The sequence below is a fragment of the Somniosus microcephalus genome, chromosome 19, assembly GCF_052327205.1.
Source record: "Somniosus microcephalus isolate GS21.2 chromosome 19, FLI_Smic_1.0, whole genome shotgun sequence".
NCBI lineage: Eukaryota > Metazoa > Chordata > Chondrichthyes > Squaliformes > Somniosidae > Somniosus > Somniosus microcephalus.
The window spans coordinates 20,992,331-21,011,728 of NC_141005.1; the positions used below are offsets into that span (position 1 = coordinate 20,992,331).

The 19,398-nt window shown below is 43.0% G+C and overlaps 1 protein-coding gene across 1 annotated transcript in view; it reads right to left on the reverse strand.

Annotated features, from left to right (window-relative positions):
* Positions 1–364: 364 nt before the first annotated feature.
* gltpa (glycolipid transfer protein a) overlaps positions 365–19,398 on the reverse strand; it is a 38,468-nt gene continuing 19,434 nt past the window's right edge. The window contains exons 2-5 of the mRNA XM_085961327.1: positions 13,969–14,027; positions 10,061–10,194; positions 8,018–8,168; positions 365–6,523 (exon numbers count right to left, since the gene is read on the reverse strand). Coding sequence (XP_085817453.1) covers positions 6,341–6,523; positions 8,018–8,168; positions 10,061–10,194; positions 13,969–14,027 — 527 coding nt within the window. The 3' untranslated portion in view covers positions 365–6,340. The remainder of the gene's footprint in view (positions 6,524–8,017; positions 8,169–10,060; positions 10,195–13,968; positions 14,028–19,398) is intronic.

Consider the following 19,398-nt stretch of genomic DNA (forward strand, 5'->3'; position numbering starts at 1 on the left):
GCCTACGCGCGAGTACCCCGTGTGTACTCACGCATTGGGACCTGAATTTCTGGGCCATTAAAACCAAACTCTTCTGGTGGTACAGGGTTAGATGCGACAGCACTATTTATGGAGGAGGGAGTTCTCCTGGTGAATTGGCCAACATTCTGTCTGTCCCCTCCCCCCAAAAAAGATCAGCATCTCATTGCAATTTCTGGGTGCAAAATGGTTGTTCTGTTGCACTTCAAATTAAGGATGTGGGGCAGGGGGGGGTGGGGGAAGAGAGAGAGAAAAACATGAAAGGGAAAGGATAAGACACTATAAACACAAGCCCTTCTTTGCTAGAAATTATTACGACACCTAAATCACGACAGATTACACACAATTTGTGACAAAATAGGCTCAAAGTTTTATTGCAGTTAAAACATTTGTACCAAACTGACTGGAGATAAATTTTATTTATTTATTTTTTTAAATAAGAAATTTTACATTTTAGGATCCAAGTTGAGGAAGTCTCTCCATCAGTACTCCTTCAAAAAAAGTGAATAATTACAATCCATTTTAAACAAAAAAAAAATAACCCAAACCAAAAATAGACAGACGTTGAAGTGAGTTTTAGTTCCCACACCAGTCAGTCAGTAAATGTATCACATGGAACAGTAAGGAACAATGTGAAATAGGATGGAGCCAGAGTGCCCGTCAGCCAATCACACCGGGAGCAATAGGAGGACACCGACATTCCAGGTATAGAATGCTGGGAAAGAAAGGCAGTTAGTTCCCAATCCTGATGAGCAAATCCTGCTGTAAAAGGTTTGTGCCTGGATGTCTAACGAGGACAGCATCAGGCTAGGCTGTGCTACCTTCCATGGTTGAATATCCTGGCAGCCAACACTGTCCAGGCTCATGCAAAGAATGTCCCTTTGGGCATGGTACTGAAGGGTGTCCATAAAACCTACTGCATTAAAAGTACTTTCAGGCTAGAAGGAGGGGGGAATGATTGCAGAGAAGACAACGTAACTCAACCTTTGGATCCTGATGCAGAGACTCCCTTCTTAGCAGTGCACTCTCCAATATTAAAAAAAAAACCAACAGGGATCCTTCATTCAAGTAGGACACAATTTATAAACATGGTCTAGAAGATTGAACAGAATCCTGTAAAAAGATAAAACCTAAAACTTACAGAATCTGGTGCATAAAAAGAGTATTCCAAAACCAGTCCAAGAATGAACAGATTTAAACAAAAAAGGCCAAAAAAAGGAGTTTACGACATCACGTTTAGAGGTTTATTTAAGCCCCATGTTCCACTCAAGGCAGCAAAAGTCATGCTCATCAAATACAGTAGTCTTCGTGCTTCTCAATAGCAATTACTACCATAATAATAAACATTGGTACATTTCCAAAATAGCAAGGGGAACACATGGAAGCTTTATAAGGCAATAACATCACATAGGGGAAGGGAAGATAGTGCAGTTGGATGACATCATGAACAAGCTCAACCATGATCTGAACCCCTCAGATGAGATTAAGGGCCAAAAATCACTTGCTGGCATCCTCTTTAAAAATATAATATACACGGATCTCCTGAAAAGGAGGAAGAGAGTTAATTTATTTAGTTCTAGAGCTGCTCACAGCCCCCGCCCATCCTCTGTCCCCGAAAGCCAGTATGCTCGGCGTTCTTCATACACAACATCCATACCAACTTAATAATGATCCAGACAACTGCTGCAAATTTGTCAACTGTTAAATCAGCATCTGATCAATAACAGAATCTGAACTTGGGGACTCTTCCCTACTGTATTCAGCACATGTAACCTTTTACAAAGACAGTCCAAGTATGCATTACAAAGCAAATATAAAAAAAGGAAAGATTCCAACTGGCTCAGGATTATCGGAAAATTCCTCAACAAAAAAAGAAACGCGCCACTGATCTCGTTTTGCCTTGGAACCGTTCACTGCTTTGTACCAGCAGGGCGAGCACCAGGTCTGCAGTGCATCAGAAGGCAGTGGTGCAGCAAAGGGGGTCGAGACAACACCAGAAACACAAGAGATTTCTGATCATATTAACCAAGAGATTAAAAAAGTAGAAAAAGCTAGAAGTACTGAAAATTCTGAAAGGACAGAGAAAACGCCAGACGTAGACAGCAGCTCCATCAGCATCCGAAAAAAAGTTCATGCTTCCAAATCCATGGATAGGTTCAGATGAAGGGCCCCATTTGATCTCTTCCTTCCAGGATTCCAACCCCTCTGCCATCCCATTGCAGCTTTCAACGTCACCCCGAACAAGCAGGCAAGGTCAAAAGATTCATCTAAAAAAGTGATACTTCATCAGAACTGGCACACTTACTTGTCCGACCGATAGTGGGAACATCTCCAGCCTGACCAAGCAAGTTCTGATGAACGAACCCATCTGAAACACGAATCCAGCTTTCGGTCAGATGCCGATCAGCCCGCCATGCACTGGAGATGGGTTGTTGCTACCTTGCAATACACTATATATTGAGAGCATCACATTCTGCAAACGTAACATTGCTTATGATGGCCACTGGGTTTTCTATGAGCTGGTGGGCTGTCATGGCAGACAGCAACAAATGGATGGCTCCAGTGATACACAAGCATTTATTTCAATGCATGTTAGTGGGGAATATCAGAACGTGGATACATTATTAAAGAGAGAAGGTTGTTTTCCCAAAAAAGTGTCATACCTGCAGTCTACTGGCAATAGTAAAGGCATTCAAGGCAGTTTTAGTCCACTTTACCACATTGCGCAGTTAAAACAATGGTCAAAATATTGCACATTTCCAGTTAATGGTATTACCCATCGTCTATTTACAGTGTAACTGTCGACACTGCATTACCAGTCCGGACTCCACATCCATCACCTGAAACCTACATCCACCTGATTAGCTCTCAGCCCCTTGCCATCAAGCAGAGATACTTGTGCAGGGAATGCATCCCATCTCAGAGGGAGGGCAATGCTACTCGAACCTCATTGAAAACATGGGCAGAGTGAGGAACGTACAGACACACACACAGTTCGTACCACTGCCGCCCCCGGCAGGCTCGGGTTCCATACAAGCAAGAAGCTCTGGTGAGGTAGAAATAGTGGAAAGAATTTTATTTTATAACAATCGCAAAATCTTAATGGTTGCAATTTTTAAAGGATTAAAAATGTCACGTCCCATGGTTAAAAAAGCTGCGGTTCAAAAACCAAATGGTATTACTGAGATTTCCCTAAATAGACCATTTATCCATCCCATTATTCCTTTAATAAATCCAAAAGATAGAAATTTAATTAAACAAAGATGTTATAAAAGCACGCAACGAGATCAGCAAAGTGCAATGGTCAACAAGCCTATAGGAATATGCAAGGCTCGTGTTTAGGGCCATTGCTGGAGACCTCATTAAAGCTGCAACACAGTACGGTACAAACAAGCTCAATCTGTTTAACATCAAACATATTTAATGACAGACTTACTCCGTGGAATCAGTTCGCTGGAACGATCTTGGAACACTATTTTTAAACTGGAAATCCTCTCGCCTACCTCAAGTCAAAAAAAGCTTCATTATTCCTTGAATACGTCATTATCTTTGAACTATCGTACAGTTAACAGGATCTAGTACAATTTAAAACATGGTCACAGAGTGCTCGGGGTGAACTTGGTCTGCCCAGGTTCAGAAAAATCATTTATAATAAGCAGCATCAAGAAGGCACTTCTCTGAAGTTTCAGTCATTACCGTGCGACGTGACCACCAACAACCACAACCACACACACAATGAGGGAACCCTTCTCGTCCTTCAAGGTGATACAAAAACCAAACACAGTTGGTACACGTGTTTCTGATTCAGATCAAGTTCAACACATAATTTGCCAGAAATTCCTTCTTTTTTCAATCTGACAATTGAAGGAACAATATATATTAGATATTGGTGCCCAGGAATGCAAAACTTCTCCAAGTATTAGCATCAAGGACTCAAAGGTAGCACTGTTAGATACAAAGCTCTACACAGTTCCAAGAATATTTTTTCAGCCCAACCTTTTACTGCACTAGTACAACATTTCTCCAAAGAAGCTATTCGGTCACATCTCGGAGGGAGATTGCCGGCTTAGTGCTGAATTATCTACTACCTCTTCTGTACCAATGAGGCAGGAGTACTCAATAGATTTTTGCCAAGAGCCACAATCCTGAGCAGTAGCTCCCACCAACAGTGGCAGCTTGAAGATAAAAAGATGACAAAACACACACACACTTAGTTCTCCTAATGCCAAGTGGGTAAAGGAACCGTCTTTTGTCAAGCTAAGTATAGAACACGAAAGTTCCAGATTTTATTACTGGTCTTTTTGGAGTCAGACGATCTTGGTGAGTTCCGCTGGGCGAGGCGGGGGGGGGGGGGGGGGAGGGGGGGGGGAGAAAAAGAAAGAGAGGAGAGGTGGGGGGGGGAGAAGAGCGGGAGGCGTTAAAGACTCATCTAGCGATCCTGTTCCCGATTGTCATCCAGAGACCTCTGGATAAACAAATCTTGCAATGTATTTAAAAACATGGCATTAGTTAATTTTCAGCCAATTTCTCAGATTATTCAACACTGCAGTATCAAAAAGGAGTGCAGTTTTTAAAAACTGGCTACTGCAGGAAGTAAAACCTGGAAGTGAAATATAAATTTGGCATTGCAAGAGAACAGGGGAGCTGTGCAGTGAGGGAGGCAGAGAAGAGCAACACAGAATCCCCACTAACAATCAGCGAGGATTTCTGCTAAACGAAGTATTGAAATATTCGAAAGGCATCAAGTTTAAAATAAAAAAGGACATTTAGATTTATTAAACCAGTCGATTCAACTTACTGCTCGCTTCACCAAAGAGATAAATCTCTTCAGTCTTGGTTTAAATTTATTAGGATACATTTTTGTTTTAGCTTCACTGATGTTGTAGGCAAAAGGAGATTCTTCTTTTACAGGGCTCTGCAATCTCATTTCCTCCCATCATATTTTTAGAGCCAGTTAAAAGTGCAAATCAGATTTTAGATGTCCTGCACTGATCCGAAGGTTTTGCAAACGTTTGTTTCATGAAACAAGGTTCAATAAATAAAAGGGGAAGCTCTCTAAATTGAGGTCAGTTAGGTCATAAAGATCAGTTAGAAAAAGCCTACAATTTTCTCTCTAAGTTCAAGTCTCTATCAATCCATAGCCAACAAGGCCAATAAATGCTCTGTTTGCATTAGGATTTCTAGAAAGGTTCAGACCGAATTTTCTAAATTGTACATAAGACAACTCGTTTAAAACAAGTGTTAGAGCTCCCCTGATGGTTTAATTGGATTGAGCCATCCAAAGTGGAGGGTCACAGGCTCCAGCTCAGGCCTGGTGCCAAATTAGTTAATGTTTGCCAGGCAAGAAGTTGCAACATTACAATTGGCTTCAGCTCCCAAGGCTTGAGAGTGTGGGTGGAGAAAAAAAAAATCAGCAAGAGTTTCTATGCTGGATCACTATTCAGCAACTCGTGGAGTGCGCGCACAGCACAGGCTCAGGTGTAATGTCCCTCCACAGTCAAACAGTCTGCTGATGGTCACTGTCTAGGCTTACATGAGAATAATGGCCACTTGGGTGAGGTACTGGCACCTGTGGAACCATCAGCGCCATTAAAAGAGGAAGGAGGGAGAAAATGTGAGTGGGATTTGAGTCAGTGTGTCGGAATTTGACACTTGAATGTCAGCTTATCTAGATTCAAATATAGAATATACAGAATACCCGTAAAATGTCTAGATACAGCTTTAAAAAGGATGTGGCTTCATTTATTAGCATGCACAACAATTGCTCTATTTAAATCATTATAGGAAGGCAGCCCTGCCTCCTGTAGGTTGAAAAGTAAAAGATTAAACATAAGTTGAGCCTTCACATTTACCTCAACAATTCTTTTATAGACGGTCAAGTGCCACACTAACTTCCTGGTGAAAAATGACAAATGTATTTTGGGAGTAACCGTATAAAAACCCTGTTGGTCTGTTATATGATCAGTTAATTAATACAAGCAAAGAGAATTCATATTAGAAAATAACATGCCCTCCATTATTCCATCAAATAAACCAATAGCGGGTAGGACAGAGGGGATCGACCTGATCGGTTTTGATTTAATTCAATGCTATTGCAGTACTAAGTATCAGGGAGTACACCGTAACTCACACAGATCAACTCCACATGTGTCTCTTCTTCCTGGCTTCCACACTAATTACTGCTGGTTAATGATCATTAATTACCCTGTAGGAATAGCAACCTAAAAAGTTATCTAAATCACAGTGATTACAGTTAGTTTATTGCTGAGAGGGAGAAGGGAGTGAGAGAGCACGCACGAGTGAGCGAGACTCAGTGCAAGTATTAGACCTTGTAATCCAACTCTGCGTTCACTTTTGTGTACATCTCATAGATTGCATCGATGGTCACTGTGAAGTTGACTAAAAACTGTCTGATTTTTTCTACACATTCTTCTTCTTTGACCTCTTTACCCTTTGACAGCGCTTTCATAAAGTCCAGTTTATATGGGGCTGCGTAAACTGCGGCCTGTAAAGCAAAAACAGCAAGTCACACCCTGCAGTCAAGGAGTTTCATCTTAGCCCTCATCACATCCCAGTTGCCCAGCATCCTGGCCGATAACTGGTCTCTTAGGCCTGGTGGGGTTTGGCACTGATTGCATTAGTAACCTCAACAAGTCATCTCTTAAGGAAATGAATTAAAATTTTAGCTGTTAGATCATACTCTGAATTTTTAAATCTAGAATATTGCAGTCCTGTTGAAAACCTACCATCTTGGACAATTCTTCAAAAATATTTTTTCCCTCGTCTCCCCATCCCTTTTGAAGGTGCTGACCAGTCAGGGTAATCTTCTACAAGCCCTGGCTACCCCTCCAGTACTTCACGGTAATGGTCACATTCTGCATGCACGAGTCCGTGAGTGACAGCATGCAATTTCAGCATGAGGGGAGCAATGCTGCGGAGCTCAGCCCTTTCTTCACCCAATGCGGGCGGGCGGGCGGGCGGGCGGACGCACGCACGCACGCACGCACACACGCACACACGCACACACGCACACACACATTCTCTTTCCAGTGAGGAGGGGGCGGGGAAAGTGGCCACTCACTGGAGCACAAGGCCCAATTGATTTGCTGTCTGAGCCTAGAGATGCTGAGGCCCATCTGTAGTGCCCTCAGCAATTCCCCAACTGAGATCAAAGCCCCGATTTTAACGTAATCCGCCCGGCGAGAACACGGCAGGTTTGGATCGAACACCCGGCCTAATTTTACAGTCCATTAAAAATCAATGGCACGTAAAGTCAGGCAGGTTGTTCTTACCGGTCTTGTGTTCATAATTATAAAAATATTCATAAAATGAGCACCCTTGAGTAGATTGAGCCTATACTCTCTGGAGTTTAGAAGAATGAGAGGTGATCTCATTGAAACATACAAGATTCTGAGGGGGATTGACAGGGTAGATGCCGAGAGGTTGTTTCCCCTGGCTGGAGAGTCTAGAACTAGTGGGTATAATCTCAGAATAAGGGGTCGGCCATGCAGGACTGAGAAGAGGAGAAATTTCTTCACTCAGAAGGTTGTGACTCTTTGGAATCCTCTATCCCAAAGGGCTGTGAATGCTGAATCGTTGAGTATATTCAAGGCCGAGATCGACAGATTTTTAGACTCTAGGGGAAATAGAGGGATATGGGGATCAGGTGGGAAAGTGGATCTGAGGTCGATGATCAGCCATGATCTTATTGAATGGCAGAGCAGGCTCGAGGGGCCTATGGCCTACTCCTAATTCCTACTCTTTTCAGGTTCCTGCCTTCGGAATTGAGTCATGTCATTTACTGGGAGAAGTTGCCTACATCACAGAACATCTCTGTTTATTTTAGTTAGAGCAGGAGAGAGAGGGGCACTGTAACTTCAGAGTAGCCAGAGAGCCTATGTAGGGTTTCTCACTTCCAGGAAAAGCTGGCCAAGTATGGTTGCAGCTCAGCATATGCGAGCACACTCAAGAAAGGAGGGATTGCAAAAAAAAAACTTACAGAAAATAGTCTTTGTACGAACCAGCCGTGGTACTTCTTGAGAGCCATTTCGTACGCTTTTGTTGCATTGACTCGAATGAGGTTTGGATTCGCATCGTCACGCTCCCCATCTGCGATGCTTTGCAACATAACCTGAATGAACTTCAAACCCCTGCAAAAATGGGGGGGGAAAAATTCATAAACAGCAACCAGCTATCTCCCTCCATTTATTTTTCTAATTCCAAAGATCAGGCTAATTTTTAAAATATGTGAATCTACTAGTCACTGATATTAAACACTGCATGTCTATTTAATTCAGTTTTCACATCACACCAACGCAGAAATTGCAGCAGAGTTCCAATTAATGTAAATCAATTCATCTACAGACCACTGTCAGAATTTTATCAGTGCAAGGCCGAGTTGTCTTCCTTGGCTCAGTGGCAGCACTCTCACCTTGGAGTCAGAAGGCGGTGGGTTCAAGCCGCACTCCAGGGACTCGAGCACAATCACGGCTGACAGTTCGGTGCACTACTGAGGGAGTGCTGCGCTGTCACCAGTGCAGTCTTTCGGATGGGGCGTCTGCCTTCTCAGGTGGATGCAAAAAGATCCCATGGCACTTTTCGAAAAAGAGCAGGGGCGTTTTCTCAGTGTCCTGGCTTAACATTTATCCCTCAACCACCAAAAACAGATTAGCTGGTCATTCATCTTATTGCTGTTTGTGGGACCCTGTTGTTTGCAAACTGGATGCGCTGTTTCTGTACATTACAACAGTGACTACAATTCAAAAAGTACTTCATTGGATGTGAAGTGCTTTGGGATGTTCCGAGGTCATGAAAGGCACTACAGAAATGCTTTTTCTTTCTCTTTTTAAAGCTGTAAATGGTTAAAATCCAACAGGACAGCCAGTTCCTTTGCTTTTAAAAATGTTTCATTGGCCGAGGAAGAGAGTTCTACTTACAGATGTTCGAATTACATAGAATTTACAGCACAGAAACAGGCCATTTGGCCCAACGCTCCACAGGAGCCTCCTCCCACCCTACTTCATCGAACACCATCAGCTGGCTGAGTCAACCCTCAAGGTATATATGCATAGATGTATATATTTTTTAACATTGTACACTTCTGAAAAGATTATAATCACATCTACATACAGATTCTTTGCTAAAACTCACAATGGAGGTTATGGTGAGTGGGTGGCAGAATGTGCCATGAGCAAGGCAGTAAAACTCAGTGGTCTGTTCAGACGGCTCTTGAACAGGTACTGGTGTCAAGCTGATAATGGAGCCTTTAGTGCTTGATCCATTACATTACCAATCTCTGCAGAGTTCTACAATGGATGGGGCTTTTGTACATATTCAACAATACGCTGTTTACTGCTGCTCACCAGTCACATCCTTATTACTTAGTTTCTCTTCCTTAACCTCCCCCCACCCCCCCCCCGCTGTTCATCGCTACAATCAATTTCAAGGTTCGTTACGTCGCTGATCCAGTGACTAATGACTCGGAAAATAAGACGAGGCGCTGTCTAAACAAGCGACTGCTCACAGCTGGCAACAGCACTCATTTTCCAAGTGAAAGCCACATCCCCATTTACTTCAGTTACTGTGATTACCGTCAGAAAGATTAGAGTGTGTTGGGGCAAGAGGAGGTGCCATTTAATTGGGCCTCTAGAAAAGAAACCCATTATAAAAATGTGAATAATGGCAAAGGGCTACAGAGCAAGACATTCCATTCGAGGTCACATTTCGAACAGCTACCCAATAGTTAAAAGTCAGCCCGGATTTCTGTTCCCGGGGCTATCCAGTGCCCAGCTGCAGAGTGCGCGTGCACGGGTCTCGGGATCAGGCAGAGATGTGATGCTCCCCACGGTCAAACAGCTCCACTGTTCAAGCTCACAGACGAAGAATGGCTACTTGGATGATGGCAGCTAACATCAGTGAAACTGTACTCTGGCACGAGTCTCTGCTCTCGAGATAAAACTGAAAATTGTGGGAAGGGAGCAAAAAATAAGTTGGGGGGGGGGGGTGGAATAGAAGATCAATCTAATTTATTTAGCTGTGTTACCTTTTTAGCCACATAAGCGCCAGTGTAGCTCCAACCTTTGGCCACTCGGTGCCGTATTGTTCCTTCTCTGCTTCCAGAATCAGTTGCAATGTTTTGAATTTTATGGGATTCGTCTCGTACACTGTCTTGATTTTCTATTAAAAAAAAATCAATTAACTTTTGTAGATACAACGAAGCTTTCAGGAGAATCAAAATTCAGTTCTTTAGTTAACTACAGTTTCCTCTGGCGTGAAAGGCTTCAGCCAACAGTGACTACCTGCAACACACTGCTTGAAACAATGGTGCTTTTCTTCCTAGATCATAGCTTAACCTGTGAAATAAATGCAGTGTACAGAGACACATGGGACTGGGGCAAGGCGCGCATACGGATCCATTAGTTAATAAAGTTAACTGCTGTTAATCATCATGTCATTGAAGAATATTAAATAGTAAATCTGTAATTTAGAAAAACCATTATTGCCATGTAACTGCTTAAAACGTCTGTTTGGATGAAACCGCTCTACCCCTTTAAGACACTCCTTAAAACCTACCTCTGTCTTTAGTCACCCAGCCGAATATCTCAAAACACAAAAGCAAAACACTGCAGACGCTGGAAATCTGAAATAAACAGAAAATGCTGGAAATACTCAGTAGGTCAGGCAGCATCTGTGGAGAGAGAAACAGAGCAAATGTTTCAGGTCGATGACCTTTTGTCAGAACTGATCACCGACCTGAAACGTTAACTCGGTTTCTCTCTCCACAGATGCTGCCTGACCTCCCGGTATCTCCTCCTTTGTCTCTGTTAATTTGTGTCCGATTACACTCCCGTGAAGCGCCTAGGGATGTTTTACTACGTTAAAGGCACCATATAAATGCAAAGTTGTTGTTGATGGAAGCCATGTAACCTCTGAGCCATGTGTACCCTCTTTTGATTTGATAGTAGTAACCATGTGAGACTCAGTTGCCGCTGTACATCTTGCCTGCCTCATCTCCACCGCCGAGTCCAGCTCCCTTCTTCGCAGCATCAGCTCTGCTGACTGCACACTTCTGCCCCATTCCCTCACCCCCTGTTTATCCAGACTCCAGCTTCTGCCATGTTCCTGGGTTGATCACATCATCACACATTTTAACATTATTCTTTTATCTTCTTAGAGACAATAAAAGCTCGAAATGTGATCGGGAATTCGATGAACATCGAGGCACACTCTCCCTTTGTCTTTCAGATTTAAATAGCCGAATCCCTGCTGCTTCTCCAAAATCTAAAGCTCCTTCTACCACTGATTCAGATCATGGGCTTGCACCCCGCTCCAGGACTCGAGCATGTAATCTAGGCCGACACATCAGTGCAGTACTAAGAGTGATGCATTGTTGGAGCAGATGTCTATCAGATGAGATGTTAAACCAAGGTCATGTCTTCTTGTTCACATGGACATTAAAAAAATCCCATATTTAAAAAACAGGGGAGTTCTCTTGCTATTCTAACCAACACCACCAAAAACAGAACAACTGATTATTCATCTCGGTTAAGCAACGCCTCGATTTTAAAATGCTCGTCCTCGTTTTCAAATCCCTCCATGGCCTCACCCCTCCCCATCTCTGCAATCTCCTCCAGCCCCACAAACCACCCCCACCCCCCCTTTTCAAGATATCTGCGCTCCTCTAATTCTGCCCTCTTCAGCATCTGTGTATAATTGCTCAACCATTGGTGGCCGTGCCTTCTGTTGCCTCGGCCCCGGGTTCTGGAATTCCCTCCCTAAACCGCTCTACCTCTGTCCTTCTTTAAGATACTCCTTAAAAACTACCGCTTTGACCAAGCTTTTGGTCATCTGCCCTAATTTCTCCTTATGTGACTTGGTGACAAATTTTTGTTTTATAACACCCGTGAAGAACCTGGGGACGTTTTACTGCATTAAAGGCGCAAATGCAAATTGTTGTTGTTGCTGTCTGTGGGACAGTGCTGGGTGCAAATTGGCTGAAGCATTTGCCTATATAGCCACAATAGTGATGATACTTCAAAAGTACTTCATTGGCTGTGAAGTGTTTTAGGACAGAGGCCATGAAAGGTGCTATATAAATGCAAATTATTTCCCTTCTTTCTGACACCTTTATCGGGCACCCATTTGGTGGGTTTTCATTCCAGCCTTTCCATTTCTGGTTCGGAACAATCTACCTTCAGCAAGAGCACAAAGTGCAAAGATGGTTTTTTTTTTTTTTAAATCCTGTGAACGATTCAATCCAAATTGTGGGCCCATTTTTCTCTTTCAGATGCCGACTAATCTATTGTGCATTTCCAGAACTTTCCATTTTTATTACACATTTCTACAATTTAAGGTTTTTCTTGCATCACTTGCAGAGATTCCAGCCAGTGGTGCTGTGTAGAAACCACACATACGTCTTGGTTTCTGCACACACCAAATAGCTCGAATCAGCATCACAATCAGAAAGTAATGTTCTCGTCAATGTTTCCATCCCTAGAAAAGGAAGACTTGCATTTCTATGCCTCCAGATCACGTCGCTCAAACATTTCAAAACAGATTATATTTATACACATTACTGTGAAATACAATCATTTGCGTGGACAAATAGAGCAGCCATTTTGCACACAGCAAGATCCCACAAACAGCAATAAATACCCAGTATCCTATACTCATCCCTTCTTCAAAAACCCACATCAAGCAGACTTCAACAGTAACTACACTTCAAGAGTACTTCATTAGCAGTGAGGCACTTTGGGACACTGAGTTTATGAAAGGTGCTATATAAATGCAAGTCCTTTTTCCATTGCATCAACCTGAACCACTAAGATGGCTGAACGCCTCCTCTCCAATAATGCAGTGTTCCTTCAGTACAGTACTGGAGTGTCGCCTTCGATTATGTATTAGATCAAGTTCTGGGGCAGGGCTTGAACCCACACTCTTCTCAGAGGCAAATGTGCTATAACTGAATCAAGTGGACCCCCTACAAGGATTTTCTTATTTCAAAAAAAGGAACAGAAAGAGGAATTTACATGATGACTTAATTTATAGGATAACCAGTACTCAAAATTACTATGCAAATTATTAGCCAAAATCCTCTGATAAAATAAAGGAGAATATGAGAATGAAACGGATACAGGTATACAAAATACTGTGCAAAGTAGAAAAGATAAACCTGGCGCACTTAGGTTAAACGATAACTGGAAGATAAGAGAAAATAAACAAACTAATAAATGGCGAGTTCAGACCGACAGGAGCAAATATTCTGGAATAATTTGAGTTAGTTAGATATTGTTTGGGGGGGGGGGGGGGGGGGGGGGAGAGAAAAAAAAGAGAAGTGGGGCAATAGCTATAGGTTTCTATGGAAAGTTGAGCTACATGGACTGAATTGCCTTCCTCATTTGCACATCGTTATGATTGAACAGATTCCGTGCACAGTTTCTGAGCAAGAACTATGAGTGACAATGAAAAAGGCCCCCGAGTCAGTCTAATTCTCGGGCTGACAATGTCTTGCTCACTGTAGGGTTTATTATAGCCAAATCTTTTTTGTAAATTACATTTGCAAATTACAGCCAGTCTTGCCATCAATTCCCTCTTGCACACTTTTATCAGAATACTATGCAATCTCTTCTATCTTCTTTCCTGAAGGCTGACTCTTGGTGGGATACGCTCCCACGAGAACAGACAGCCTACCATCAGCCCACCGACAGGGTGTTCCTTATACGTGAGCGTCTTCAAGCTATGCAGCCATGAAGGCCATCACAGCCATGCCTGATCCTCACCAGGATTCCGCACACACGAACTAACAGCAATGGTTGCTGGACAGTGACCAGGAGAGGGAACCTTCGAATGAGATTCAATATACATATCCTGATACGGCAAGATCCTCAATTAAAACGCTCCAAAAATGACTGCACAAACCAATCCACATACATCACAGCCCACACTACTTACAGTGATGTTGCCAGTCACATCTGCTTTGATTGGTGAAAACACTGTTGACCCAAGGCAATCTAAAAATAAATAAAGGCAATTTTAAGGAAAGTGCACTATTATTGAACATTATGCTGTACAATAGGCAAACCTATCTTTCTGTAAGAGCAAGCAGTTAATACAAATAGATTGTCCATTTAGAATTGAAGGAAAATAAGGCCTTTTGATTAAAAGATATTTCTTGGCTTCTTAAAAATAGAAAAGTTTGATACATTTTTAACCAACATTCTTAAAATTGGGAGTAAGTCTGGCCGTGCTAAATTTATCTGCACTGAACAGAGGCCAGCTCCACTGCACTCGCACACTTCATTAAACAATTCATCTCATTTATCACTAGTCACTCCCAATAGTTGCAACTCTATTGGTCGGAGTATAAATCAGGAAATAGTTGGGGCTTGTAATAAGGGAACAGCTATAATAATGGGAGATTTTAACTTTCATATTGACTGGACAAATCAAATTGGGCAGGGCAGCCTTGAGGAAGAGTTCATAGAGTGCATTAAGGACGGGTTCCTTGAGCAGTATGTTACTGAACCAACCAGGGGGCAGGCAATCTTAGATCTGGTCCTGTGTAATGAGACAGGATTAATAAAAAAATGTCCTAGTAAAGAATCCCCTTGGAATGAGTGACCATAACATGGTTGAATTCCAAATTCAGTTGGAGGGTGAGAGAGTTGGATCTCAAAGCAGCGTACTAAGCTTAAATAAAGGAGACTATGAAGGTATGAGAGCAGAGTTGACTAAAGTGGACTGGGAAAATAGATTAAGGTGTAAGACGGTACATGAGCAGTGGTGTACATTCAAGGAGATATTTCACAACTTTCAAGAAAAATATATTCCACTGAGGAAAAAGGGGCATAAAAGACAGACATCCGTGGCTAAGTAAAGTAATAAAGGATAGTATCCGACTGAAAACAAGGACATATAAAATAGCCAAATCTAGTGGGAGGATAGAAGATTGGGAAGCATTTAAAAGCCAGCAAAGAATAACTAAATGATTAATTAAGAAAGGGAAGACAGATTATGAAAGTAAACTAGCAAAAAATATAAAAACAGATAGCAAGAGTTTCTACAGTTATATAAAAAGAAAAAGGGTGGCTAAAGTGAATGTTGGTCCCTTAGAGGACGAGACCGGGAAATTAGTGGTAGGGAACATGGAGATGGCAAAAACGCTGAACAAATATTTTGTATCAGTCTTTACAGTAGAGGACACTAAAAATATCCCAACACTGGACAAACAGGAGGCTATTGGGGGGGGGGGGGGGGGAAAGGAGCTAAACACGATTAAAATCACTAAGGAGGTGGTACTCGGTTAAGATAATGGGACTAAAAGGTAGATAAATCCCCTGGACCCGATGGCTTACATCCTAGGGTCTTGAGAGAAGTAGCGGTAGGGATTGCGGATGCATTGGTGGCAATTTTCCAAAACTCCCTGGATTTAGGAAAGGTCCCAGCAGATTGGAAAACTGCTAATGTAACACCCTTATTTAAAAAGGGAGGCAGACAAAAGGCTGGAAACTATAGACCAGTTAGCCTAACATCTGTGGTTGGTAAAATGTTGGAGTCCATTATTAAGGAAGCAGTAACAGGACATTTGGATAAGCATAATTTAATCGGACAGAGTCAGCATGGTTTTATGAAGGGGAAGTCATGTTTGACAAATTTGCTCGAATTCTTTGAGGATGTAACAAACAGGGTGGATAAAGGTGAACCAGTGGATGTGGTGTATTTGGACTTCCAAAAGGCATTTGACAAGGTGCCACACAAAAGATTATTGCACAAGATAAAAAAAATCACGGGATTGGGGGTAATATACTGGCATGGGTGGAAGATGGGCTATCTAACAGAAAACAGAGAGTTGGGATAAATGGTTCATTCTCGGGTTGGCAATCAGTAACTAGTGGTGTTCCGCAGGGGTCAGTGCTGGGACCCCAACTCTTTACAATCTATATTAACGACTTGGAGGAAGGGACCAAGTGCAACATATCCAAGTTTGCCGATGATACAAAGATGGGAGGGAAAGCAGTGAGTGAGGAGGACATAAAAAACCTGCAAAAGGACATAGACAGGCTAAGTGAGTGGGCAGAAATTTGGCAGATGGAATATAATGTTGGAAAGTGTGAGGTTATGCACTTTGGCAGGAAAAAATCAAAGAGCAAGTTATTATCTAAATGGAGAGAAACTGCAAAGTGCTACAGTACAAAGGGATCTGGGGGGTCCTGGTGCATGAAACACAGAAGGTTAGTATGCAGGTACAGCAGGTGATCAGGAAGGCCAATGGAATCTTGGCTTTTATTGCAAGGGGGATGGAGTATAAAAGCAAGGAAGTCTTGCTTCAGTTATACAGGGTACTGGTGAGGCCACACCTGGAATACTGCGTACAGTTTTGGTTTCCATATTTAAGAAAAGATATACTTGCTCTTGAGGCAGTTCAAAGAAGGTTCACTCGGTTGATTCCGGAGAGGAGGGGGTTGACATATGAGGAAAGGTTGAGTAGGTTGGGCCTCTACTCATTGGAGTTCAGAAGAACGAGAGGTGATCTTATCGAAACATATAAGATTGTGAGGGGGCTTGATCGGGTGGATGCGGTGAGGATGTTGCCACTGATGGGTGAGACTAGAACTAAGGGGTATAATCTTAGAATAAGGGACTGCCCTTTCAAAACTGAGATGAGGAGAAACTTCTTCACTCAGGGTAGTAAATCTATGGAATTTGCTACCTCAGAGAGCTGTGGAAGCTGCGACATTAAATAAATTTAAAACGGAGATAGACAGTTTCCTAGCTGATAAAGGAATTAGGGGTTACGGGGAGCGGGCAGGGAAGTGGACGTGAGTCTAGGTTCGGATCAGCCATAATCCTATTGAATGGCGGAGCAGGCCCAAGGGGCCGTATGGCCTACTCCTGCTCCTACTACTTATGTTCTTAACTTTTATATAGAATTTACAGCACAGAAACAGGCCATTCGGCCCAAATGGTCTATGCTGGTGTTATTGCTCCCCCCCCCCCCCCAAAAGCCTCCTTCCACCCTACTTCATCTAACTCCATCAGCCAGCTACTCCAACACTCAAGGCAATATGCATGGATGTATAGATTTACTTTTACACTGTACACTTCTGAAGAGATTATAATCACATCTACAGACTCTTCGCTAAAGTGCGCAATGGAGGTAATAGCGAGTGAGTTTTTAGGGATAGTGAACACGAGGCTCTATCAGCAAGAAAGTGAATAACATGCTTTAGTAAGTCACTACTGTGGGTTTATATTACGAATACTACGTGGGGCTGTCAGGTAGATGAATGGAATATTATTCATTTGCACCCAATGTCAAAAACATCATCTCTATGCACTGGATAAGTCACGTATGCAATAGATCCTCACCACGTTTTCTGATGTACTGCAAGTACAGGTGGAGAAGATCAGTTTTACATTAGACTAAAAGTTACTTTTCCCTTCCAGTTGTTTCCCCTCCTCCCCTGAAGGTGCTGGGATAGGATTCCATGTGTGCTACTAGTCCCCTCGTACCTTGCCCAAGTAAGCATTCGCCACTGATTTTGCATTGACCAAAGTCAAATTCCTTTTTTATTACAACTTGGCTATTTTGGGGATTGCATTCCATGATTCCGTTCATTGCTTTTTCACAAAGTCCACAAAGCAGTTAACTTAATCATATTCTTCTTCTTCGGCAGTTCCTCCGAACCGAGGAAGACTTGCTTCCACATTAAAAATGAGTTTGCAGATGACTGATAAGCCCAATGCGGGACCTACAGTCTCTGTCACAGGTGGGGCAGACGGTGGTTGAAGGGGCGGGTGGGTGGGGTGCTTGGGTTGACGTGCGCTCCTTGCGCTTGCTCCTGGCGAAGAGACTCGAGGTGTTCGGCGCCCTCCCAGATGCTTCTCCTCCACTTTGTGCGGTCTTGGGCCAGGAATTCCAAGGTGTGGTTGGGGATGTTACACTTTTTCCGAGGAGGCTTTGAGGGTGTCCTTGAAGCGTTTCCTCTGCCCACCTGGGGCTCTCTTGCCGTGTCGGAGTTCCGAGTAGAGCGCTTGTTTTGGGAGTCTCGTATCGGGCATGCGGACAATGTGACCCGTCCATCGGAGCTGATTGAGCGTGGTCAAAGCTTCGATGCTGGGGATGTTGGCCTGAGCAAGAACACTGACGTTGGTGCGCCTATCCTGCCAATGGATTTGCAGGATCTTGCGGAGGCAGCGTTGGTGGTACCTCTCCAGTGCTGTGAGGTGTCTGCTGTACATTGTCCATGTCTCTGAGGCATACAGCATTAATCATATTAGGTTAGAGGTCACTGGAGTAGAAACGTTGATTTTCCGCCACGCTAGTCTAGCGATGCCGATGGTAGTTCTCATTACCACCATTCCAGCGAGAATAACTCAGCACAGACCAGGGAATCAAACCTGGGGCTTTCCCGGTTTCAAAGCTCAGTTCTGTGAAGAACAGTGCTTTTCCGTGATGGACAACGCATTTACTGTCAGCACTGGTCAGTGCATTTACCAACTGAGCTATCAGGAGCACAAATTAATGAGTCAAGTTAAGGACACAGCAATCTAAATTACTTATTACCCATTTTACTTACAGGAAAAAAAAATTTTTTTTTAAAGGAAATTGATGGATACTAATTTTCAGATCAAAATACATTAATAATGACCAAGAATTTGGTTACTAACCACATCAACAATAAATAAAAATTAAACATATAAAAATGGGACTTAAAACTTCAGCACATGAATGGAAAGCATCAATAATAGAAACTAATAGTACTCCTGAGCCAAGCTGGCACAGTTCCGTTTCCAGAAATGAATTATTCATTTTCTGGAGATAGTACAAAAATTGTAATGAATTCTTTTATGTTCATGTAACAATAATGGGCACAGAGTTCTGCATGGAAAACCACCCTTGGGACATGAAGATGCCTATCTAATACTGAAATTGGACACATCAGAAAGCAGAGTGTAGAGAAGCCCAATTAAAAACAACCACTCAGACCCTGGGATGTGCCAAGCTGGCTGATCTTAGCTGGATCGCAGCAGAGTCACAACAAATGGCTTTAGTGCCCCGACTTCTTTTCTCCACCATCATCATCTCCATAAAGCCCCTCTCTGCCACCACATCCCCCAACACAGGGTCAGCTTCTACATGAACGCTGATGACACCCAGCTCTACCTCTCCGACCCCTCCACTGCCTCGCTGTTCTCAAGACTGCTCATTTGACATCCCAATTTCCTCCAGGTAAACACTGGGAAGGCTGAAGCCATTGTCTTAAGTCTCCGCTACAAGCTCCATACCCTTGCTACTGATTCCATCCCCCTCCCGACCAGCGTCTCAGGCTGAACCTGACTGTTCTCCATCTCGGCGTTCTATTTGACCCGGAGCTTCCG